Here is a 25,899-nt window from a genome sequence, read left to right on the forward strand (position 1 = left end):
ACATGGGGATAGTGCCAATATCGTAAAGTTTAAATGAGACTTTCTCTCTAGTGCCTGGTACACAGTAGGTACTAAGCAATAGCTACTACTTTTATGCCTTTACTTGGAAATGGGCAGAGGGGTCTTGGTTTGCTTTGGTTTTGGTGCCACTCTATAACAGTACCCATGTGTGCAAATACTAAATATGGCAAAGCAAAATTTGCCTTACTACTTTGCAAAGCAATAACCGCACAGGTGGCCCGGCCAGCTGTTCAGGTCGTAGACTGTAGCACAAATTGTTTATAGCCTCCACTTTGGTCTCCCTGCCTCCGGCCTCATTTCCCTCAGTTACTCTTCCTCGACCCCCTTTCTCCTTTGCGCCATTCTGCAGCCATACTCAGAGCCTCCTCAGTGAGGCCAAGGCTCAGTGGCAGGATGTCAGGGTTCTCACAGAACACCCCTTTTTTCCCCCTCACCTCATTCTGTGTGCCAGCCCAGTTGACCATGGCTTTGGACTTGCCTGCTTCTGCTCCCTTTGCCCTGCATGCACTTTCCTTCCATTTTGCTGGCCCTGCCCCATCACTGGGGACAGCACGGCCTTCCTCCATGACATGGTTCAAGCTTTGCTTCCTTTAAGAAGATTCCCCTGACACACCTCCCACTGTCCTTCTAGCTGAGCCACCTGAGGCAGCCCGTGCCTCTTGCACATGTAGTCCCACAGCTCTGCATTAGCGCTAGTGGCACTGTGGGCATGCCTATCATGTGTCCCTGTCAGACAGTCACGTCCTGGGGGTTCCCAGCTCAGCCCTCCACAGAACCTCGTGCCCTGTAGGCACCCACTGAACCGATGCCACAGGGAGAATCGTGGCCTGTTCTTCAGTTTTCCAGGGCTCAACTCCCCGGCCCCTCCTCATGCCACCCTTAAAGTTGTCGTATTTCAGCTAAGATTCCCTGAAGGAAATTTATGTCCGCGTCCTCTTACTCGCTCCTCCATGGCTCTGCACAACAGCTGTTGGTCCTCCTTTGTAAAATCACTCAAAAATGGCCGTGAGGTCATCCCAGACTTCTCTTGTTCAGGACATTGAACCCCGGTTCCCTCAACCCCCATCATGGACCCAGGGCACTCGCCCCTTTGATCCTCACTATGACTCTTGTCTAAATCCTTTCTTAATCCCCTGTCTTCCTCTCGAGTTGTGCAAGCTTTAAGAATGCCTGTTTTCCTAGAACCACAGCACAACAAAGCTCTGGTCAGAGTCTGCCTCTTGCTTTGGCTTTTCTGAGTTCGCGGGAAGGAGGGTGACGGGAGCCCTTGGCCCCAGGGCTCTGGACACCCAGAGTGTCCCTCTCTGGCTGGAAAGGAAGCAGATGAATGGGCGGCTTAGGAAAAGCTTCAGGGAAGGAAGGACCTGGAAGAAAGGCATGCCTCTCAATCAGGACAGACAGCTCAGAGCACCAGCTGATCCCCCCAAGCTGTTGAGGCCCCAGGGCAGGAACCCAGCACCACCAGGTGAACCCCCCTCCTGGGTGCCAGACAGCAAGGTGGGGATGGTCTGCGTCCTTCCCATCAAGAGCGGGCCTTCCAGGGAGCCTCTTATGTTCGGTGGAAATCGTACAGTCTGTCTGCCCCTGCAGCCTTGCACATTTCATTACAAAGTGAAACAACTTTGAGTTCTTCAGACACTTCTGTAAGGGCCGCCTTCAGCCCCGCTCTCCTCCTCCTCCCAGCCTGTGAAGGGCATTGCCCGCACCTCTCCGTGCAGCCGACTGGGCTCAAAAAACAACAGTGCTCTGGATCTAAGGTGCTCTGAGAGCCACCTCCTCCCCTCCAGTCACCCACCCACCCCTGCCCCACGTGCTGCACATGCACTCACGCAGGTCCACGAGTGCACACGTACACACACACGCATGCCTCACGCTCTGTGTTTCAGCAGGAACCAGGCTGCTTACACCTGGGTTGATGCTGTTAAGTGGCCACAGAGAAGTAGTGGGGCGAGGCAGGGGGATGGTGACACCTGTGAGCACCTGCATACAAGGCATGCCCAGTAATTCCACCGAGTTGGGGAACCCAAGGAGCCCAGTGCAAGCGTCTTTGGGAGGTCATCATTCTCCCCTTTTCTACTTCTGGCCTCTCCCACACAGGGGCATCATCTTGAAATGAATCCAAACCATTTACTCTGCTTAGTCCCTCCGGCCCCCCGCCGCCCCGTTTTCTCTGGAAATACTGACAGTTGCTCCCTTCTGCAACCTTTGCTTCTCCTCTGGCCCAGGAAGACTAAGGCCCATTGGTGACTGGCTTCTCACTGGGGAAGAAAAGGTCGCAAAAATATTGGTCAGCCCCTACTTCCCCAACCCCATACAGGCCTACTTCTCCCTCCTCCCTTTCTCACTATTGCCCAGCCTGGAGCAGAGCCCAGGAGGTGAGGGAGCACTGGGTTCGGCACCTTAACAATGCTGATGGACAGAATTTTATCTTTCCATAGCTTCTCTGCAGCCCCTAAAGGGAGGGGGTGTTAGGGAAGGGATACGATTTATATATGTTTGTTTATTTGTTTATTTATGATGTAGTATGTAATATATAAAATTTTTATAGGTTTGGAGCTTAACACATTGGGAATCTCTTGCTGGGAAAGGTGATTTTTTTTTAAGATTTTATTTATTTATTTGACAGATCACAAGTAGGCAGAGAGGCAGGCAGAGAGAGAAAAGGGAGGAAGCAGGCTCCCCGTTGAGCAGAGACCCCAATGATGCAGGGCTCAATCCCAGGACCCTGGGATCATGACCTGAGCCAAAGGCAGAGGCTTTAACCCACTGAGCCACCCAGATGCCCGGGAAAGGTGATTTTAAATTTAAAGGGAATACTTCTTATTGAAACAAAAGTAAAATGTGTTTTCATTCATTCAAGTAAAAAATATCTATGGGAATCATCTTTTATACCAGGAACTGTTCTCTCTTCTGGATTTAGAGAAGCAAGTCGAACAGCCATAGACCCTGATCTCAGTTTCAGACCAGTGGGGGAGACAGTTAAAGGGCCAGTAATGGAATAAACGGCAGGCACACACTGCTGGATGCTGTGGCACAAAGGACAGGGAGTGAGGTGAATGCCACCCACACAGCCTGGGAGAGGGCTCAGGAGAGGCCTCTGGGGGCGGGGATATGAAGCAGGAGCTGGGGTTATCTAGAAATGGGCTGGGGTCGCTTTAAACGTCATTAGCCCAGGAAGACAGGAAGACCCAACCTGAGGTCAGCTGACCCCAAACAGACTGGATACTTAAGGAATGTAAGGAGTATTCAAATCAGCAGGCCACGAAACCAAAAGAATTTCAGCTGACTTTGGGTCAGACTTAACGAGCAACTGTCATATTTCAAACAAAGCAGCCCATGGGCCTGCTTCAGAGGCGTGCAAACCATGCGTGGTCCCTGCTGCCGGGTCCCTCTGCGCTCTCACAGTGGGTCGCGCCATTTGTGCCCATCGCAGCCCCTCGTCACGACCAATTTCATTTTGGTGTATTAAATGCTGGGGCCTTCCGACTTCACTCTGCTGCCTACTGCAAGGAAGCAGTTGTGCCTGATGTGTCCTGTGGACATGCTTTGTCCTCCCTGAATTGTCCAACCCAGCAGCCCCCTCGGGGCCTTAAGAGCACCTACTGTGGTGTGCCTCTGGTTCTTAGATTCCACCCTGCACATTCCTGTTGACTGAAGTGGTGCTGTGTGACTGAGCGCCTTCTGCACTTGAACCTGGGACAGCCTTGCTTTTTCCAGAGAGTGGCTACCTCTCTGGAAGATCCGTGCTGTGATGTACCTGAATGTTTAGAGGAAAAGATGCTGTGTATGCAGTAGGTGCTCTGTAACGTTTTGATGCTTGCCTTTTTGTTTTATTTTTAAAGGCTTGAGTTGTCTGTGGAAAACATCTTCCGAGACTGGCTGGAGAGTTCTGGAATACCACAGGTACGCTCAACAGAACTGCTCGGGAGGGTCTGTGGGGGATCGTGGAGCTTGCTGCTTAGCAGCTCGATTTTGACAATCATTTGTTTGTAGGTGTAGATACTAAAGTAATCATTTTACTGAGTTGGAGTATCCGTACATCAGGAAAATGATGGTCTCCCACCCTTTACATCTGCGATCACGGTATATGCCTCCGGCCTCTGCCTCAAGGGACTGTGGTGCCGTAGTGGGCGTGCTGGTTGACCTCGAACTATGTGTTAAGCAAGGTCTTGAAAAGTGTGGTGTGTATTTTAGGTGGTGTCATCAGGCAACACTTCAGGCCATCAGTGGGTTGAGCAGGTGCCTCTGGCTTTGGAGACAGCCAGATGAGTGAGTGAGCTGGCTTGCCTGTGGCTCTCCTCTGACCTGTCATGCCCTTAGTTCTCTATCATTTCCCTGCTGCAGCTGCCCCTCAATGTCCTCCCCTGCTTCTGCATCCCTGCCTCTAGCTGGTCTTACTGAATGAGCCACGTAGATTCATTTCTCCATCCTACAGACCAGGACCTGTCCCCGCTGGAGGTGGTTCTACTGTCTCCCGCCCTTTCAGCCCAGGGGCACGCCTGAGGGAGAGATGTTCCCAACCAGCCCCAGCTCCGTGGGAACTGCCTGGCCTGGAGCCTCCCCTCCCTCCACGTTGCCCAGGTCCTGTGCTTCCTGGAGCCTGACAGGCAGCCCCTGAGTGCTGACCCTTACCAGAGCATAGGCCCTGGGAAGTTGAGGGTGGCATCCTGCGTGGGGCTGGTCAAGGTACCCTGCAGGCCTGGAGTTTCCCAGTCTGGCCTGTACACCCTCCCTGCTGCCTACTCTCCCTCCCAGCCCCCCGCCCCCCAGCAGCTGCAGACCCATCAGAGTGAGCCCCAGTGTCTGGGAGTGGACCCCCATGGCTGTGAGAAACTCTGCCCTAGGCCCAGGCAAGCAGCCCCCTTAGCCTGCTCGTTTCCAGTTTCATGGCTGGTTATATGAGCTTCCCCTTGGGAGTGTCTGAATGTCACTGAATGTCTGTGAACCATGAAATTAAGGAACAGGAGGGGCTGCTTTCCATTACCTTTTCATCCCTCTCTTCACATCTTTGTCCCAGCTATCAAACGGGAAAATGTCGGCCTCCAGCTGCCATGAACTCTTTCCTAAAAAGGATGCAGTGCCTTCTGTCCAGGGATGTGTGTCACCTGTTACAAGTTATTTGTTTGGACCAATCATTCTGGGAGCAAAAAAGAATAAAACCCTGAGGTCTTAAAGAAGCAAAACAAAACAGGTGGGTAAGGCAACACCTGGTCCTGGGAGGCAGCGCTTTCAACGTGTAGGTATTACAGTGAGGTCCTGTGATTTCTAAGACAGGGGGCTTCCAAACCCGGCCATTCACTGAGGAGAAGAATCTCAAAAACAAAGTTAAGGTTTGTCTGATCCCAAAGAGCCAAGCATTGTCGTCTTGTTTTAGATGGGGGCAGAGGGCATTCGCCAAAGCTGTGGGCCTTGTGTTCTGAGGCAAGGCTGTAGCAAGGCGTCCAGACATTCTTTCCCTGGCCTGGAAGCTGGGAAGAGTGGGGAGCTCAGAGAGCAGAATCCCGAAATTTCCTGGCTCCAAACAACAAGGCCGCTGTGTTCAGCAGTTAGCCCCGAGGGAAGAGAAAAGAAAGAGTCCTTAATCGAGTGCCCAGAAGCAGGCGCACCCCACTTGGGCTGTAACACTGGGGCTGACCCTCTCAGTCCCGGGAGGCTCCCTAATTTCCCCTGAAGAGAAGGAGGCTTTGCCACCAGCGGGAGCTTTTTGCTTTTCATTAAAAGGGGGAGGGGCGCGGCAAAGGGAGAGGTTTGCCTCTGAGCGGTACATTTTTTCCAAGGTCTAGTTGCATTTGTGACAGCTTATAGTGTAGACAAGAATTTCTGCTATAAACTGACGAAACCTGCTGTCAAAACACAGCCAGGTGCAATGAGGCCAGCCTAGCTATAAATTGTCTTTAAGATCCAACTGGTATTTCCTTGGGCGCTTAACTGTTCAGTAAAAACAACAGCGTCAGACAGAAAGGACCCTGATTTAGTGCACATCTTTCCATTGGTGAATGATCAGAAGGCGCCTTTTCATCTCCATACCCATTCTCTGCCATTATTTACATGGTTGATGATGATTTACTTGCTCGCGGTCCTTTCTGCACTCCTTGAGAGTTCCTTCTCTGTTCCACTGCAGTGAAAGGCTCTGCGAAGGCCTGGGACCCTCTGGGTGCAGCAGCCTGGCAGTGAATGGGACACCTTGTTCTTTGTCCCCATCATTATAATATAAAGTTACTAGTGTGCTTGGCCGGGATTGACAAGCAGAGTACTGAAATCGCTTCGATGCTCTTTGTTCTCGTTAAAAATTTCTGTCCACCAGCGATTGAAGTCATTCATGACAAAAGAGTCACGTTCTTCTGGTAAAGTTTTCATTCCACAGGTTACAGAGGCTTTTTGTCTCCTCTCAGGAAGGCTTCCCTTGTGGTTGGCCTCGATTTTCCTTTTTGGCCGCACTGAATGGAAATCATTAAAAAAATGTGGAAATCACTTCAGCAGCAATAAAAGTAAGCATGAGCCCCAAAGAGGTAAAAGAAATTGGATCCAAACCTCTTTAAAGAACACCCAACCCTGTAACCTTTGGCTTTGCAAACAAATTTAAAATTGATTGTACCATCGGTATTATAGATTATTTCCTTTTATGACTCCCCCCCCCCCCCCCCGGTTATAGAAGTATTACGTATTTATTTTAGAATATAAAAAAGTTCAAAATAAGAAAATTAAAATGGTCCAGAGATAATTTTTTGATATAAATCCTTTCAGTCATTTTTCTGGAGGTCTGAATACATGGTTTATCCTTTCCTTTGTCTCCCTTTTTAAAACTCAAATAATGTGTTCTCTGTAGCAAGTTCAAGCAATAGCAAAATATAAAAAGGAAAGGCCATTGTTCCCTTCAGTCTTTCTCTGCAGAAATAATCCATGCCTGCTAACAGCGTGGTGTGGGTCCTTCCACACATTTTCTGTGCTATACAGAACATAGGTGCGTATCCTTTTTAAACAAAATTGGAATCTTATTATCCAAGCTGAAAGTTCTCATTTAAAAGTATATCTTAAGCAGCTTTCCATATCCCCTTTGATATAATTTAAGAGCGGTAATTTTCAACAGCTGCCTAGCTTTCTAACGAATAGTACTGTAATTTGATTTACTCAGATTCCCTCCTTGCCCCCCCATAGTATACATTATTTCTAAGAAAGTCGCCCATTCTGCTAATTTGACCGTTCTATAAATAGATACTGACATCTTTTCATGTCTGCCCAAAGGTCTCTTCCAACCCCCCACCAGCTTATATGCGCATGTATTCCAACTCCTTTTAAAACATTTATGTGCAGATACATTAGAAATAACTTTTCCCATCCAGCCTTTCATCTGTACTTCCTTATTTTAGTTGCTACAGAATTCTCCGTCTCCTCTTCTTCCTTGAGTTCCTGGCCACATTGCCAAGTCCTGGTATTCTTTTACCCATATTTATTACATTTTGAATTTTCTTTCCTTTCCTACGGCCTCCCCATTTTTCATTATATTTGGCTTGGACTGGTTCGGTAGCTAATTGGTTTTTTAGCCGCCAAGCCGCCCGCATCAATACTAAGTGGATCTTTCTAAAAGATTCCTCCTCACCAGAAACTTACTCCCCATTAACTGTGGATTGAGAATAAACTCTTTGGCTTGCTATTTGAGGCTCTCAGCAGAACTACCCCAGGCTGTCTTCTTAAACTTTAATTTCTACCCTCCTAGGCATATGCTCAGCCATATTTACCAATCTCTAAATGTTTCTTTGCCGTGGGCCTTCCTTTGTGCATTCCCTTTTCTCCTTGGAATGCTTTCCTTTCCATGTATTTAGCAAGTGTCATGACCCACCTTACATTGTTGCTATTTGTATATGGGTCTCATACATAGGCTTCCCCACCCTGGGGAAACAAGGACTCTGTCTGACTCATCCTAGTCTTACTGCTGTGATGCGCACAGTAGGTGCTCCGGGTCTCGATGTCCAATATGGCGGCCACTAGCCACACGTAGTTATTCAGCGCTTGAAAAATACCCAGTGGCCCGAAGAGCTGAATTTTTAATCTAATCCAAATCTAAATTTAAGATCTAATAATCCAGTTTTTGTTTGGAACAACTTTGGATATGTGAATGCATCTACTTTTTTTAACCTTCAATTTTACAAAATCTAAATATAGATCAAGCATTTCTGGTTAAAATTTAGCACTTGAGGTGGACTATGAAAACACTCAGATTTAGAAGATTTATTACAAAAAAAGGAAGGCAATATATCTCTTTAATGGTTTATAAAATACTGATTACAGGGCGCCTATGTGGCTCAGTGGGTTAAAGCCTCTGCCTTCCGCTCATGTCATGATCTCAGGGTCCTGAGATCAAGCCCCCCCCCCCCCAGCATTGGGCTCTCTGCTCAGCAGGGAGCCTGCTTCCTCCTCACTCTCTGACTGCTTCTCTGCTTACTTGTGATCTCTGTCAAATAAATAAATAAAATCTTTAAAAATAATTGGTTACATGTTAGAGCGATAATGTTTTGGCTACATCATAACGTAGTGTATATGTGCCCAGTAAAATATATTATTAAAATTAATTTTAGGGGCACCTGGATGGCTCAGTTGGTTGCATCTGCTTTTGGCTTAGGTCATGATCCCAGGGTCCTGGGATCGAGCCCCCGAATCGGGCTCCCTGCTCAGTGGCGAGCCTGCTTTTTCCTCTCCCTCTGCTGCTCCCCCTGCTTGTGTATGCATGCATGCCCTCTCTCTTTCTGTGTCAAATAAATAAATAAAATCTTTTTTTTTTTTTTAATTTGTCAGAGAGAGAAGGAGAGAGAGCGAGCGCAGGCAGACAGAATGGCAGGCAGAGGCAGAGGGAGAAGCAGGCTCCCTGCCGAGCAAGGAGCCCAATGCGGGACTCGATCCCAAGACGCTGGGATCATGACCTGAGCCGAAGAAGGCAGCTGCTTAACCAACTGAGCCACCCAGGCGTCCCAATAAATAAAATCTTTTAAAAAATTAAATTAAATTATTTTTAGCTGTTACATCTTTTTAAATGTGGCAACTAGGACATTGTAAATGACAAATGTGGCTCGCATACATTCCTAGTGAACAGTACTGCTCTAAAACTATTAGTTGCATTAAAATCTAAGTGCATGATGCCTTAAAACCCCCACCAAATAGATATAACTGAAATCATCTGTATTTTTGTCAAATGTGTGGATAAAGATAGAGCTCAGCCCATCCATAGTCAGCGTTCACTGTGCTGTGACAGCGCTGATGATTATAATACACGGATGGGAGTGCTTATTCACAGTGGGCATCCAGAGAGCATGCACTAATTACCAGCCTCACTTCAGCTCTTAATTTCACCTCCCTGGCAACCCGTTTCCCGAGGTACTAACGAGTAGCTTACTGGCACCAGTGAACCTCACGGACCTTCTGTGTCTCTGTCCGCTCTTCTGGGGAAGCGCTCAGCAGATGTGAGATGGCAAGATCTATGGGCACTGGGGGCACTGATGATGATAGAGAAGATGGGTCATAGCCAATCACCTCGGGTGTCTCGGCAACAGGCAGGAAGCACCTCGAGCCCCAAGATTCACGCCTGCACCCCCACCCCAGGACAGCAGGTTCTTGCAACATCTTGGAATGTGCCACTGCTTTTCAAGCACACACCTGCAGGTTGCCCACGGCCACACAAGCAAATGATGGACGACTTCAGTCTCATAGGGAAAATGCTGAGGTCACAGAACTGAGGAAATCTGATAAGATGGGATGCTTTTAGCGCAGAGAGAGCCAGTGGTTTATAGAATAACTCGTAAGCTTCTTTTTTGCAGTTTATGTAATCACATCAACATAAGTTTAAGGCCCATTGGGATACTCCGTCTCGGTGGTGTCTATAAGAATTCTACATTTAACGGTCATTCCAGAAAAGTGAGACTGCTTATTTTGTAAACTCCAGAGAAATGATATTTTTCAAATTACATGTGCTATGAGATCCTGGCTTCTTTTTTTTTTTATCAGTAGTAGCGGTGGCTATAATGGGGTGTGTTTTTTTGGCTTCTAATAATTTGGCTATCTTTTTAGTCCAGTGGTTCGGCTTACATTTTCTGAGTGACTGAATAACTTGTCAGGGGATCTTAGAGATACATTGACTAGATTTTCTGGTCTCAGTTGGGGCAGGGCCCATAATGTCAATGAGCTACCACAGTTCACTGAAGAGCCCACAGATCCCTCAAAGTGATACACTGCTCCTCAGTCACCAGAGATGGGGAGAGAGTTTACTGAAGTCCTTTCATCTGTAGCCTGATTTCTTTCATTTTTGGCATCTGTGCCTTCGTGCTCATATTAGTTAGCTCAGGCTGCCATAACAAAATCCCGCAGACCAGGTGGAATTTTGCAACAGACATTTATGATCTCACAGTTCTGGATGCTGGAAGTCCAAGGTGAAGGTATGGGCCAGGTTGGTTTCTCCTGAGGCCTCTCTCCTTGGCTCGCAGACGGCTGCCTTCTCCCTGTGTCCTCACATGGTCTCTCTCTTGTGTGTGTAGAGATCTCTGTCCCAATCTTCTCTTTTAAGGACAACAGCCAATTAGATTAGAGCCTGCTTCTGTGATCTCATTTTACCTTAATCACTTTTTTTAAAGTTCCTGTCTCCAGTATAATCACATTCTGAGATATTAGGGGGTAGGACTTCAACATGTAAATTTGGGGGGAGGGGAATTCAGCCCATAACAATGCTTATTCCCAGCACTTCCCTAATTCCACATTTCTTGTGAATCCCTTCAAAATGCCCAATAAAAATCACCCAAGTCAACCTATTGCCCTAAGGATGAATAATTTTGGGGTCTATGGATTTTTGGGGCCCCAAGCAACATTCTGTCTTGTGGAATGAGAGAGACAGATATGTGGGAAGGAAGGGTCTATTCTGGAGAGTACGAGGTAACTGAAGGTCTGTGCTGGGCATCTGTATTTTGGGGGCTATCTGATCTGACACTGTCTAAATGCACTGACCTCTTAGGGGTGCCTGGGTGGCTGAGTGGTGGCTCAGAAGGCCTTCAGCTCGGGTCATGATCTCGGGGTCCTGGGATTGAGCCCAGCGTCAGGTTTTCCACTCTGTGGGGAATCTGCTTCCCCCCTCTCTCTGCCTGCCTCTCTGCCTACTTGTGATCTTTCTCTCTGTCAAATAAATAAATAAAATCTTAAAAAAAAAAAAAATGCACTGACCTCTCCAAAGCAAAAGGCACCACAATGTACCAGGAGGCATTTTCCTCTGGTGCCCCAAATGAAAGTTCTGTGTCCTTTCTTTCTTCTCTCTCTCTTTCAAAACACAATTTCCAGAAAGAATATGAATCTAACTCACAATGGTCTAAGATGAGACTCCCAAGTGAATAATAAGGATTAAAAGTGTTTCCTCTCCCTTGAAGATTTCCTTTGTAACTGTGTCAGAGCTTAGACATCTAGGGAACTGCCAAGCATCCCAGACCAGATGGATGAGATTTGCAAGGGGAAACTTCCAGGATCTGAAATTGTACCTCCTTGTCCAGTGCCTCCCCACCCCATTCCTTCCCTTTGTCCCACGAATATAGCTGGTACTCTCTATCCTTTCTGAGGGACTATGGATGGCTCAAGGATGAGAGAACATGGGCTTTGCCCTCAAGATGCTTAATAATTAAGTGGGGAAAGTAGGTACACGAGTAACCGACCCAAGGCAGAATGCAATAACTTGTGAAAAATGGACTAGCTTCCAGCATTTGGGAGAAAGAGGTCGTTTCCCATTGTGGGAGCAGGGAGGGTTGAAGTACCATTGGAAGCCAATCTTGAAAGACACATAGGGGAGAAGGCCATTTTAGACAGGCAGAGAGTCAGAACCAGCATCTAGGGGATCTAGGGGCTAGAAAACAGAGTATGCATGTTTGAGCAGCATTGGATAGAATCTGAGCTCCATGGGCAGTGGCTGAGGAACCAGTTGGTCATAAGCATAATTAAGGCTCAGTGGGTAATGCCCCAGGACCAGAGGAATGGCTGCAGCTTCCTTGTGGAAGGGCTGGGGGAAAGCGCCCTACCAGCCAGCCTCACTGTCACTCCCCTCTCCCTCCCCAGCCTCTGCCACACTCTAACCAAGGTCATCTGCCCCCCCGCCCCGATAATAGAAGGGTCAGTGTTGTTTTTTTTTTTTTCTTTTTTTTTGTAGCGATAAATACATCAGGTGAATGCATTTTGACCACAGCTTGGAAGAGTGATCTTTCCTCTTGTTGGGATAGGCTGGTTAGGAACAGGTGTATTGTTGCCTGCTTTGCGTGGAGAGCAGGAGCTGCAAAGGTATTGATTAGGAACACAGGACACTGCCAGACTACACGGGAACTTGGATGTGACCCTGGAGGGTTGCCACAAGATTCAAGAGCCACAGAAGTCTACCAGAGGCCTGTAAAAGGGTGCTAATACTTGAATGGCAATTAGGTCCCTGGGCAGGTGGCCCAGCAGCCTAGCTAGCAGGAAGACTCCTAGATGAAAGGACAGGGCCCTCCCCACCATTCAGGTACTAGGGAATCTCCAGAAGCGGGAAGAACAGTGAAAGAGATCTTCACCCATTGGTTTTCAACTTTGAACTTTCAGGTCCCGGAGCTGTTCGCTTACATGGATGCTTTTTAAAAGCATCATTAAGTATCTGGATGGCTGGTGATATCTCCCTAGAAGGCACAGCAATGGGCTGAGGAAACTCTACAGGTGCTCTCAGAGAAATACATAGGAAGCCATGAGAAACAAGTACAGATTCGTGTAATGCAGGTGACATGCCTGAATCCCGCTCAGTGAGGAGGGAGAACAGTCAGGATACTGATCTCGACTAAGGCCTGGTACCCTTCAGGAGCTCAGACTGGACATCTGTTTTTAAAGATTTTACTTATTTATTTATTTGACAGACAGAAATCTCAAGTAGGTGGAGAGGCAGGCAGAGAGAGAGAGGAGGAAGCTGGCTCCCTGCTAAGCAGACAGCCCAGTGTGGGGCTCCATCCCAGGACCCCGAGACCATGACCTGAGCCAAAGACAGAGGCTTTAACCCACTGAGCCACCCAGCTGCCCCTGGACATCTGTTTTTAAAGTGAGCTCAGGGGGGACATGTAGGCCTGGCTCTCTCACGTGGATGAAGAGCATTTGAGAACTTGTTTCTTTTAAGAGAATGGAAATTCTGAACCAGCCCAGATGGACACAGACATGATTGGGGTGTGACACCATGGAGAGAAAAACAATATTTGCTTGCCTTTGGAATCAGAAGGAAAAGGAAGCAGGAGCCACTAGCTTTGAAAAGTCTACTTGGTTCCATCCAGTTGATAGAGACAGTTGATAGTGGCATGTGCACACATGGTTTTCTTTTTTTTTTTTTTAAGATTTTATTTTTTTATTTATTTTAGAGAGTAGGCGGGGGGAGAGAGAGAGAGAGAGAGAGGAAGTGGGATGAGGGGCAGAGGGAGAGGGAGAGAATTGCAAGCAGACTCCATACTGAGTGCAGAACCCGACATGGAGCCCAGACCCATAGCCCTGGGACCGGGACCTGAAGCAAAACCAAGAGTTAAATGCTTAACTGACTGAGCCACCCAGGTGCCCCACACATGGTTTTTAATAAGGAGATAAGTGTAGGTATTTTCTGGAAGCATAGCCTTGCAGACTTGGATTAGAGGCCTTTAAGGCCATCTAACCCAGTTATGCTGAGATCTGGTTATCAGAATCACCCAGGAAGCTGTTTACAACTACAGGTCCTGGAAGCATCTGGGTATCTCAGTCAGTTAAGCATCTAACTCTTGATCTCAGCTCAGGTCTCAATCTCAGGGTCATGAGTTCAAGCCCCAGATTGGGCTCCACATTGGGTGTGGAGCCTACTTAAAATATAAAAATACTATAGATCCTGGACTCAAGCCATTCCCAGTGAATGAGGATCTCTGTAAATAGGACTGGGACCAACTGAGAGAATCCATAATCATGTCACATTCTGCAATATATTGAATCAACAGAAGTTTTCTTATTCCTTGAGTATAATCTAAACTCTTAGAATCGTTTAGTTTTATGTTCCTCCAAATATTTGGCTTTATGGTTTGGTTTATTTGTTCAACCCTTATGCCAGGCACTATGTGCTGGGCAGTGGGCTTACAAGGCTGACAGGACACAGCCCTGCACATGAGCACATGGCCCATGAGGGCATCGACAACCAACTGTTGTTCAAGGTGTGCCCAAAGGGCCTCTGCCCTGAGCTTGAGACCTGAGAGGATCCAAAGAAGTTGACTTTTCTGTTTGCCACAGTCAGCTGGAAGACCAAGTCCATTGGAAGACAGCACACTTGGAGGCAGGAGATTTGGCTGTGCCCCACTGGGTCACAAGTCAGCCAGCTCATGTGCAAGGGAGCCAATTTAATAGTCCTTAAGGTGTAAAGTCTGGCAGGTCATGTTTGGACATAGGGGTGTTACCTGTTTTTCAGGTTCATACATATTGTGTGCCCACAAGAGAGATTCACTCAAGTAAGGACATTACCGCAATCATAAAGAATAATACCATTTGGGGCACCTGGGTGGCTCAGTGGGTTAAAGCCTCTGCCTTCGGCTCAGGTCATGATCTCAGGGTCCTGGGATTGAGCCCCACATCGGGCTCTGTGCTCAGCGGGGAGCCTGCTTCCCTCCTTTCTCTGCCTGCCTCTCTACCTACTTGTGATTTCTCTCTGTCAAATAAATAAATAAATTCTTTAAAAAAAAAGAATAATACCATTTAACAGGACTTCATTGTAATGGTGCTTTGTCTTTTTCATAGAGATCTTTGGAAGGAAGAAGTAAACTTAAAGGATTAGGACAAAGATATCAGCATCAGGTTGTAAACCTATACATCAATAGGAGAACATCTGCTTCTACTTTAAGAACTGCCCCTATTCTCTATTTTATTACCCTGAAGACATATTCTGGCAGACTCTTCATCAAAGGCAGATTCTTCTATGCTTGCATTATGCTCTTGCCACCCCCGGGAAAAGCCCTGGGACCCAGCGGTGCGGCAAGCTGTGCACATGGGTGCACACGCACACAGGGCCCCTTGGCACTCTGACGTGCCACAGTATTGTTGCACATATGATGTTCAGCTCTGCATCTCCTGCTTCTAGACAGCGACTCTGACAGTGGCCCTCCACCAGGCTCGCGGGGACTTTTGCCAGCCCCCGCTAGCAGAGCACCTGCTCACAAGGAAAGCTATTAGGAACACTTGGCTGATTTTATTTTATTTTATTTTTTTAAAGATTTTTTATTTATTTATTTGACAGAGAGAGATCACAAGTAGACGGAGAGGCAGGCAGAGAGAGAGAGAGAGAGGGAAGCAGGCTCCCTGCTGAGCAGAGAGCCCGATGCGGGACTCGATCCCAGGACCCTGAGATCATGACCTGAGCCGAAGGCAGTGGCCTAACCCACTGAGCCACCCAGGCGCCCGAGGAACACTTGGCTGATTTTAGAACATGGGGCTTTTCCCCCTTCTCTTTTGTGGAGAGCATTTATGTCGAACAAAATAGGTTGTATGTTTACTATGTGCATGGTATAGAACTCTTGGGTGTGGCCCCTATTGCTTCCTGGTTAAATATTAGTCTTTTCTGGTGTTGCACGACTTTCGGTCTGCTTTAGAATCGCAGGCAGGACCAAATCTTGGTGAGGAGCTCATTTTCTGTCCCCAGGAGTGGTGGCTTGATCTGCCCAAGCTGGGAGCCCCTGTTAGAGGTAGAGCCACAGGTCAGATCCAGGACCCTCAGCCCTCTGTCCATCCAGCTAAGGTATTTTGTGTTTTTTAGCAAGGTTGCTTTTAATTCAAATCAGCTTGAACCCATCCTTGCCTGCATTTTTACAAGACCTATGAAGAGATAATAAATGAATACAGCAGGGAGCTCTGAGCAGTGATGATTTTTGATGTAATTAATGACTGCTCTTTTTCCCCAGATCTGTTCTTCACTATTCTTTAGTGGGCAAAGCTGTGCTTTGTGCATGTAGTAATATGAGCCTCACTTGCCAAGACTTTTCATAAATACGTGTCATGGTCTGTACTTCCTTCTTCCATGTGGATATCTCTAAATGGTAGTAGCCTGCCGATCTGACGGAATGTTTTACATAGGAAATTCTGGGCTTTACTGCATTGAAAAGTTGGAATCTTTTTTGGCGTGAATGAATACAAGTGTGTGTAGAGGTCTTTGCTTTTAGAAAGACACAGCTATTCCTCCCTTGAGATGGAAACTAAATTAGATAATAAATATCAGGTCACCCAAACAACAAATGAGAAAAAGCAATTGGTCGAACAAAGAAATGTCTTTATGTGCCATCTAAAGCATTTAAGGGACGCCTCCTTTATCTTCTATTTGCATTCAAAAGCCAATTCCAAGTAGAGTCCCTGCCTTTTGCCCTCATTTTGCCCTCTCCACTGACCCAGAGCAGGAGAGCTTCGAGGGCACGGCCCAGGGGTGGCCCAGCAGCAGGTGTTATCACATGGGTCAGGATAACAGTGATTGTCGAACTGCCCAAATCCATCTGTCTGTTTCTAAACAGGGCAGCATGCCTGCCACACGCGTATCTTTGTATGGCAGTTGTCTGTGATGGTGCTTGGTAATGGGTGTGTTCAGCTCATTCAATGGAAGACCCTGTCCTCCAGGTTGGTCCTCCAGCTTGGGCCTCTGCAAGCTCAGTGTTTCTGCTTCTGATCCTATCTATTTATAACTGTGACCACCACATCTAAGTATGGTTCAGACGATTTGATGCGTAAAATGCAAGGCCGAGTTATTTGGAGGTCAAAGAGCAGGAGTAGAGGCTGGGTGGGAAAGGGGAGTCAGTCCTGTGCGACCCAATTTGCTGTTTTCACAGAGGACGCTGTAGTGAACTTTTGTTCTGCAATCTTAATCCTATATTGGATGAAGGAGGTAATTGATATATTAGATGCGGCTTTGGAAGCTGTGTGGCCTTGGGCGAGCTGCTTGCCTTCTCTGAAGCCTCACTGCTTCTTTGGGGAATGAGTGGGGGTTGGCCTGGGTGAAGGCCAGAGCCGTTTTTTTGCCTCACGTCACTGTATGCTATGACTGGTAGCTGAAGTGTGCGCTCTATCTAGATGAGCCTGGTCACTCTGAGAGGAGGGAAGTCTGGATTTACTTTTCCTCCAGGTATCTCCCTTTCTAACCTGGGAATCTGTGGACTTGCCCACAGACTGGAAACTTGCCCTTGCTTTGGAGAGGTATTGGGAGAGTTTTCATGTGTTTCCTCCTGAGTGGTGTTTTACAAAGGTACCTATCAAGAAACCTTGTCTGTGCATTTCTTTTCTCCTCAGCTGGAAAATTGTTATATGAAAGATTATTGGGAGAAATCACAGGTAATAATCAACCTGCAAGAGCATTTAGCCTGGTTGATCATTGAATAGGCATTTGCTTCTATTGCAGATCAATTATTCACAGATAGTAACCTGTTTGATCCACTAGCAAGAGATGAAAAAAATTTTGCTTGGGTTGTCAATGCCTTGAAATGCCTGTAGATCAGTAAAAGCTGAAGGCGAGCTTTACCTCGGATAGTGGCAACTATTATTTCTAGGATATGTTTTGGGACATAAAAGTAAATACTCATTTTTGTCTCTTGTCCAGATGATCCAGTGAGTTCTAGCAGGGGAAGACATTGGGGCCAAATGCTCCAGAAGCAGCCCCTCATTTTTTATGCTGATTTTATATTTAAATCTGTAGATTATTTGCCGCTTTAAAAAGTGAAACCAAGCAGAGCCAGTAATGAAATGTTTGGGAGAAATTGCTACAGTGATCGCTGTAGAGCTTGTGGCCGAATGTTGCCATGTTCCTTATATTGAGAAAGCAGAACCTATTTGGCATTGAGGTATAACAAGAAATGATCAAACCCAGATGCTTTCCTAAAATTATATTTTTGGTGCATTTATATGTCTGTTACAAAGTGTGCTACATGCTAAAAATATTTTCCTTTGTAGGCTAAGGGAATTTCAAACCACATCGAGGGCTATATAGATCAGATGGTTTTTCTTAAAGAGCATTAAGGGCATCCTGGTTGTTATTAGCCCCGACCTTCCAGTATGACATTATTTATGCCCCAAAGCTCCACAATTCACTTCTTAATTTCAGCAACTTACTGGCATGAAAATGCATGGAATGGAGGCTAGAGTCAATACATCAGACTTGGGGCCCGTGACTCCCGGGCAATAAGTGATACTAGGGTTGGACTAGAGAGAATGCCTTCACCCCCCATGGCCTATTTCTATGGAGAAAGGTCACCTTCCACATCTGGTGGCTCCTCAGCCTTCCCTCCAGAGGCTCCATCTCCCTTCTCTGTATTCTCTTCCTTTTTCCTCCATCGTGCATGCTGTCACTTTTCCATGCGGCCAGCCAAAGATACATTCTCTTTAAGACTGTTCTCTGTTATACTTGTTACAAGGTTGGCTTCTCTAGAGTTCTCATGGAGTCTGTCCTCCTCAAATTGTGTTTCTTCATCACTGTTATTGATTTTATAACTGAGGGATGTCTGCCTGGGTTTTGCATAAGTGCTTCTAGCGAATGAAATTATAAATGGGTAAATCCAAGAACATGGAAGTCGGGTAGCTCTGTACAGAATTGTATTTGTGATTTTAAGCCTTCTCTCTTCTTAATTATTACATTGGTTTTAAATGCATGTAGTTACTATTAGGATTTTATATGTTTTTGTATCTAGTGCCTGTCATGTTGGTACCTTCAGAAAACAGTGTCAAAATATCAAATTTCAATTCTGATATTCTTAGGACAACAGTGGGCTTATTGTTTTGAATGAGGTGGGACCAGAATCAGAATGATCTCCTTTATCGTAAAGCAAATGAGAAAGAGAACTTGCTTCCTTGTGTCCCCCGGTCCTTTGGAAAGAGACAGGCACTTGTCTGTCACACCTCGGCCATGCCATATCACTGTGGGCTCCATGAGAGGTGTCACATCTGTGTGGTGGTCAGGTGACGCTTTTTGTTATGATGCCACAAGTCATTACATAGGTTCAAAATATAAGACGGGCTTTTGTTTCTGGGGGGTAAGAGGCAGGGAATCAGTATCTACTGGTTTACTTTGTGCCTCTGGGTTTATGGGCTGTCTCATTTCATCCTCAGCACTGCTCTGCGAAACAGCATCATCTGCTTCTAATAGGCCCAGAAAGGTTGTGTGACATGCCCAAGGTTGCACAGCTTCTAGCTGGTAAGGACCGGAGGGTGCCTAGGTCTAGTTTCTGAACTGTGTATTTCTCATGACACATGGCTTTGTACAGAGCTTGCTAAACCACATGCACAGGACAGCACTTAAAAACAACAACAGCGTATTTAGTTGTATGTTAGCATGATTTCCAATGCCCTTGAACCTCAGAGAGCAAGGCAGTGAGATAAGAAATGCTCAAATAGAGGGGCGCCTGGGTGGCTCAGTGGGTTGAGCCTCTGCCTTCGGCTCGGGTCGTGATCTCAGGGTCCTGGGATCGAGCCCCGTATCGGGCTCTCTGCTCAGCAGTGAGCCTGCTTCTTCCTCTCTCTCTCTCTGCCTGCCTCTCTGCATGCTTGTGGTCTCTGTCTGTCAAATAAATAAATAAAATCTTAAAAAAAAAAAAGAAAAAAAAAGAAATGCTCAAATAGAAAGCAAAGCTAAAGTGAACTGCTGGATCTATGCTTTAAAGTGAAATCCATAATTATAAAAGAGAAATGACCAGTGATTGGTAGGTTTAAGAGAGTCTAACATACCTAATATTAACAGGGATATAAATTCACTGGATAGATTCTCAAAGTCCACATATTAGGTGTTTATGATGAGTCTAATAAAGCTTTAATGTTCTTGGTGGTTCTTTTTCATCTCTCATACTCCTGAGCACAAAAGCCGTGTTGTGTGCAGAATGGCTGGGTTTATCCCTAGTAGAGAGAAGTTATGTTTGGTATCTAAAGAACAATGAGAGTTTGCTGCTTGGCTGATCAATGCTGGATCAAGTTCACATTCCCCAGCTCCTACTCTCCCACCTACACACGCAGGGGGTGGAAGCAGAGCAAAAGAGGGAGGATGGATCCTTTTTTCACAGAGAAAGAGATGTGAGCTTGGGCTTTCCTAATATGGACACAGCTGGGCCTGTGTAGCATTAAACACTGATTTAATCCACTGCTGGAGGAAACATCCTACAAAAAGTAAAGAGATTAGCAACCAATTAATTCTGGCCCTTCCCGTTGTTGTCCTGGAATGCCTTTTATATAGATTTAAATGTTTGATGAACAAACATTCTGGAAAATAGATATTTCTTATATATTATTTATATTGGGGACAGCCCTCCCCTGGACCGCCCCCCCCCCCCCAGTTGTGATGGATTTTACTTTCCCCACTCTCTGTGTTCTTCTGAATAGAGGTGGGACGGTTTAGGCCCATTGTACTTGTTTGCAAATTGTGACTTCATTGGGTTCTCTTGGGAAGCCAGATGACAGGCAATCCAGTCTGAGTGCCAATGTTTTTAAAAATAGACATGCTGGAAAAAGAAGAAGAGACATGCCGGGGTCCCAGACTCCCAAAGCATAGCTTCCTTTGAAGGCACCGTGAAGCAGGAGGCACTTACAGACACCGTATCCACTCCCTCTTAGGGAATAACCAAAGGGACCTAGACATGAGTATTTGCTTTTGAAGCTACTGAAATGTTAACATCCGTGTTTATACTTTTAACTAATTAGTAGCTAATATCTTTTGTAAGGCATTTTGCCAGAGTAGTTTTCCTATAGCATCAATGTAGTGTGTTTTTCTAAATAAGGAAGCCCATTTAGTTAAAGCATGGTGCCTAGCACTAAGGAAGATCAACCTGGGTTGCTTCCTGTGTGGAACAGTAGCTTCTGCAAATAACAAAGGGTCTTTTCCATTGGTACACACTGTCCCTAATTGCAGCCAGCAGTCTTCCAAATGCAAAATAATTTGTTTCCAGGGAATCTGTGGCAGCTATCACATAAGTAGAACAATGTCTATTAGAACAATGTCAAGGGCATGAGTGGGAAATAATACCTCATATGTATGTGAGCTTCTAGATTCCCCGAAAGACAAGGATCTATGCTCTTTTCATTCAGGATCCAGAATTGTATTACCCATGAACCTGGAAAAAACTCTAAAAACTCAAATATCCATCCATCCTTGCCTCCCTTCTGGTTAATGTTGGATCTTCCACTTCTTTTTAATTCGTGTGTGTGTGTGTGTGTGTGTGTACACTTAACTAATCTTGCCCAGAAGTTTATCCCTAAGTGTAAGCTATAGGAATTGCTAGCTTGGGTCAGGCCAGCAGCCCATTCTGCCCAGCATTGTGTCTGCTGTTTACCCAGAGACTTATTGAAATAGAACTTGATAGATGGCTGTTCTCTGTGGCATTGACCTTGAAATTTAGATGTCTCCCAAACATCTGGAATGTCTTAATAGTAACTTGTGAGAGATGGGTCGTCATTAAAATTATCTAAACCGGTGGTTCTCAACACTGGCAGTACAGTGGAATCACTGGGGGAGAGATGGGGGTGGGAAACGCTTTTAAAAGGACTGAAGCAGGGTCCCACTCTTGGGACGGGAATTTCAGTGATCTGGAGTGCCACCTGGTTAATGGGATCTATAAACCCTCCCGGTGATTCTAATAAGCAGTCAGGGGACCCTCTGATTTAACGCCACCCCTACATAACTTTGTATTTCACCTGTGAAACTCTTTAAGGTCAGAATGTCCATGAATGTTAAGCTCCTGTAAAGAATTGCAGTCATACAGGTGCTGAAGAGGGTGTACAATATCTGTTTTCTGAAATGGCTGTTGCAATAGACTTTTATGGTATGGGATAATATTTTATGGGCTGTGTTTTGATCTGAGGTTGATCTGATCCACATAACAAGCAACTATTTTAAAGTGAGACAGTCATGCTAGATGTTCCCTAAGCTCTCATGCTGGAGTAGAAAGAGTACTGCACTTCCAGCCTGGAGATCGAAGGGCCACCCAACATTAAGTACTAAAGAAATGAAATTTGGGGGACCTGGCTGACTCAGTCAGTAGAGCATGTGACTTTTGATCTTGGGCCTGTGAGTTTGAGCCCAATATTGGGTGTAGAGATTACTTAACAAAATCTTTAAAACAAACAAATAAAACAAATGAAAATTCCCTGAGACTCAGTTTCTTCATCCTGAAAATGGGACCGTGTGAGAACAATCAGTGCAGTCTGTATGTGGAAGCCCTTGGTGGACCACTCAGACCTTACAGAATTGGCCACTCTGCTTCTTTCTTCCACTTCTGAGGTCCCATGTCTCTGATACACATAGCGGGTGGGTACTTTTTATGTCTTAAGCTCACTTCCCTCCAGTTTCTAGGATGTTGCTTTGCTTCTAGAATTTGATAAATAACAGCTGCCTCGCCTCGTATGCACATCGCGTGTGCCTGGATCTTCGCAGCTCTCTAAGAAAGGAGGCATAGAGAGATCACATGACTAATATATGGCTGAGCCCGGATTCAAACCCAGCACGCTGCCCATGTGCTCCTTATACTATGCCAGCTTATTGTCTGGTCACACGAGTGTCCTGAGGACAGGGATGGCGGCTGACTCATCTGTGTTCACTAAGTCTAGTGCTCTGTTTTGCAGTAAGCTCTCAGTATGCTTGTTAAATGACTAACCTGTCTCTAGTTTACATTCTTGTTCCTGAGGTCAAAACCTATTTCCTCTGGTTTTGATATCAAAAGAAGTAAACTACTTGGTTGGTTAACATTTTTTTATCGTAGTTTAGCACCAAGTTTGTATAATATTGCATTTATTTTTATTTTGTTTTGCAACAGTTCTTTTCCTTGAATTTTACAAGTAGGGCATAATCATACGTCCTTACCTTTTGTGCTTGACTTCTAAGTGTTTTTAATGGAGAGAAATATTAGAACCATGACATTTAACAGAGCCCTTTCCTCTCCCCCAAAAAGAAAAAGAAAGTTAAAGAAAGAAAAAATAAACTCAGAATATTTTTATTTATTCATACTCTTCCTTGCCCAAAATGGAGTTAAGACAGCTTCTAAAGCAAGATAGAGCATGATAAAAATAAATTAAAATATATAAAAACAAAGCAATGTGAAAATAATAGTAGGAAAATAAGATGGTGCCAGGAATTAAATTGTCATACAATATGCACCCCTTGAAGTTCTTATGCTTGGTTTAATGTAGGGGCACAGCATTTTCTAGAAGAGGGAAAAGGGATCAATTTGCAATGTTCATGAGGTAAAATAAACCAGGTGCCTGAGTCCCCCATTCCTGATGTTGATACCAGGCTCCCTGTGGGGCCTCTCAGAAAATTACTATTTAATGTAATAAACAATCCTCTGAAACTACCCTTACGGTAAACACTGGGATGGGTTTTATGGGACTGTTTCTTATAATGCACCTCAATAAAGGTTGATGGCTTCTTACCAGAACATAATGTGATAAAAGGAATTTCACAGAGCACCAGTAAGACGTCGTCCTGTGCCAGCGGTATGGTGGTCTGCACTAAACCAAGAGGATCTTAGAGTATCTAGCGCAGTCAGGAAAGTCTGTAAACCTCCTGACAGTTGATGCATGTGTGGGAAGGGAGTAGGGGACTGTTCATGATTGTAGGTGTATTTCTGTCCAGGGAGCCAAAAGCTGATAGCTAATGCTTCATCAGATTCTCTGAGGGGATCTAGAAATGGAAGAACTGAGGGTGTTCCCTCAGGCAGGCTCTGCAGAAGTTTCTGAATAACAGTGAGTTTGGGGTTATGATGCCTGAGAGGAAGAGGTTCTCTTAGCCAGTTCAGGACAGAACAAATGTGGGAAGGATTTCCTTTTTTGAAAACTATGCTTTATAAGGATTCCACCAAGGGCTCCATTTAGCAGGGCCAACATCCTCTTGAGAAAGAAGAATTAGGCATTTATTCTAACAGAGACACAAAATAGTCAATAATAGAAATGATAATTTTTCTAAAATCAAAGATATCATAAAGGAATGTTATCTTCTAAAAGGGTAGAACAAAATTTAAAGGCCTAGACATTTGAGAACGTTGACCCTAATCAGGATTATTTCCTTGTTACTATTTGCAATTTAAACTAATCTTGATTTTATTTCCAGTTTTGTATAGGTGCTTACTTTTTAACTTACCCTCAATATATGTTGGCTATAGAGCCCTTCTGAAACAAGCAAAAGCTTCTGGACTTCTCTATAGTGTTTGGTATTAAAAGATCTTCTGACTTCTTATAGAAGATAGTTTTTCCTCTCCTGTGCCTGGGGGAGTGTAATTTGCCACCTGAGGCTGTTTGGACTAATTAAAGGGCTCCCCTTGTCTGCCCTTTCAGCTTTCTGGGTGACTAGGAAGGCGTTCTGCTGCTTCTCATTCCTCCGGATTGTAGCTCACCATGAAGCAGAAGCACGTGTCCATATTAACAATATGAAATTGATATCACTACCATATTCCAATGAAAAGAGTCATTTCCGGGCGCCTGGGTGGCTCAGTGGGTTAAGCCGCTGCCTTCGGCTCAGGTCATGATCTCAGGGTCCTGGGATCGAGTCCCGCATCAGGCTCTCTGCTCGGCAGGGAGCCTGCTTCCCTCCCTCTCTCTGCCTGCCTCTCTGTCTACTTGTGATTTCTCTCTGTCAAATAAATAAATAAAATCTTTAAAAAAAAAAAAAGAAAAGAGTCATTTCCTCTTGACAAGAAGAAGAAGAAGAAAGAAAAAGGTTTTCTTTCTAAAAGTAATCTCCAGCCACTAGATTAAGTAATGCTTTTATTCTAAAGCAATGGCATTTTCCTCAGCCTCTGAAGTGTCTATTATAAGCTGCATTGACAAGAAAGTTTCTTTTTTTTTTTTTAAAGATCTTATTTATTTATTTATTTGACAGAGAGAAATCACAAGTAGGCAGAGAGGCAAGCAGAGAGAGAGGAGGAAGCAGGCTCCCCGCCGAGCGGAAAGCCCGATGTGGGGCTTGAACCCAGGACCTGGGATCATGACCTGAGCCGAAGGCAGCGGCCTAACCCACTGAGCCACCCAGGCGCCCCGACAAGAAAGTTTCTTAAAGCAACTTCCTTTCAAAACTTGCATCTCTATTAGACGAAACATTTTTTAAAACATAATTTAAATAGAAAACATCTGTTTTTAAAAGATAGCTTTAAAGTGCTCTTACCACTTTCTTAAAGATAGCTATTAGAGTACCCATCCCAGGCTACAGAATTCCAATTTTATTTTTTTTTAATTTATTACTTTTTTAAAGAGAGAGAGCAGAAGAGAGAAAGTGTGCATGCATTCTGTTGGGGAGGGGGCAGTAGGAGAGGAAGAGTTTGAGAATCTCAAGCAAGCTCCACACCCAGCACGGAGCCCAGCTGGTTGGGTTTGGGGAGTTGGATCTCACCACCCTGAGCCTAAATCAAGAGTCAGATGTTTAAACGACTGAGCCACCCAGGCACCCCCAGAATTCCTTAAATAAATACTCTTCCTCCAGTTTTTCTACGCCCTACCTTTATTGGGGCCACCCCATGAAGAAAGGAAGATTTAGACAGGCAAAAGGAGAAATGTGTGGAGGTTATATTGAACATAATAAAAATAATTAATATTTTCCTGATAAAATAGAGCACGTGGGTAGCTTAGTCACTTCAGTGTCTGCCTTTGGCTCAGGTCATGATCCTGGTGCCCAGGATCCTGCTCAGTGGGGAGCCTGCTTCTCTCTTCCTCTGCTGCTCTCCCTGCTTGTGTACGCTTTCTCTCGCTCTCAAATAAATTAACAAAATCTTTAAAAAATGTATCTTTCCAATAATTTTGAAATGTGTTACTATTTCCTTCTAGATCAAACTCAGCTCCAAGCACTGCATTTTGGAATACAATTTTCATGATTAATATAAGAGGGAATTAAGAATCTTTATTTCTCGGGGCGCCTGGGTG

At 45.4% G+C, this 25,899-nt stretch overlaps 1 protein-coding gene across 19 annotated transcripts in view; it reads left to right on the plus strand.

Moving 5' to 3' along the window:
• The window catches only part of AOPEP (aminopeptidase O (putative)), a 346,305-nt gene that overhangs the window by 238,611 nt on the left and 81,795 nt on the right, over positions 1-25,899 (plus strand). For 12 of the 19 annotated variants that reach the window (XR_007122247.1, XR_007122245.1, XR_007122246.1 and 9 more), the window contains exon 11: positions 3,864-3,924. Coding sequence is in view for 10 of the 19 variants with exons in the window: in XM_047699683.1 (XP_047555639.1) it covers positions 3,864-3,924 (61 nt within the window). In the remaining 9 variants the exon portion in view is untranslated. Of the gene's footprint in view, positions 1-3,863; positions 3,925-4,014; positions 5,014-5,038; positions 5,213-6,371; positions 8,409-8,811; positions 8,838-12,606; positions 13,370-25,899 lie in introns of those variants that run through there. The other 7 variants (XR_007122249.1, XR_007122248.1, XM_047699687.1 and 4 more) reach the window with 7 other exon arrangements.

This window comes from Lutra lutra, chromosome 13 (genome assembly GCF_902655055.1).
Source record: "Lutra lutra chromosome 13, mLutLut1.2, whole genome shotgun sequence".
Lineage (NCBI taxonomy): Eukaryota > Metazoa > Chordata > Mammalia > Carnivora > Mustelidae > Lutra > Lutra lutra.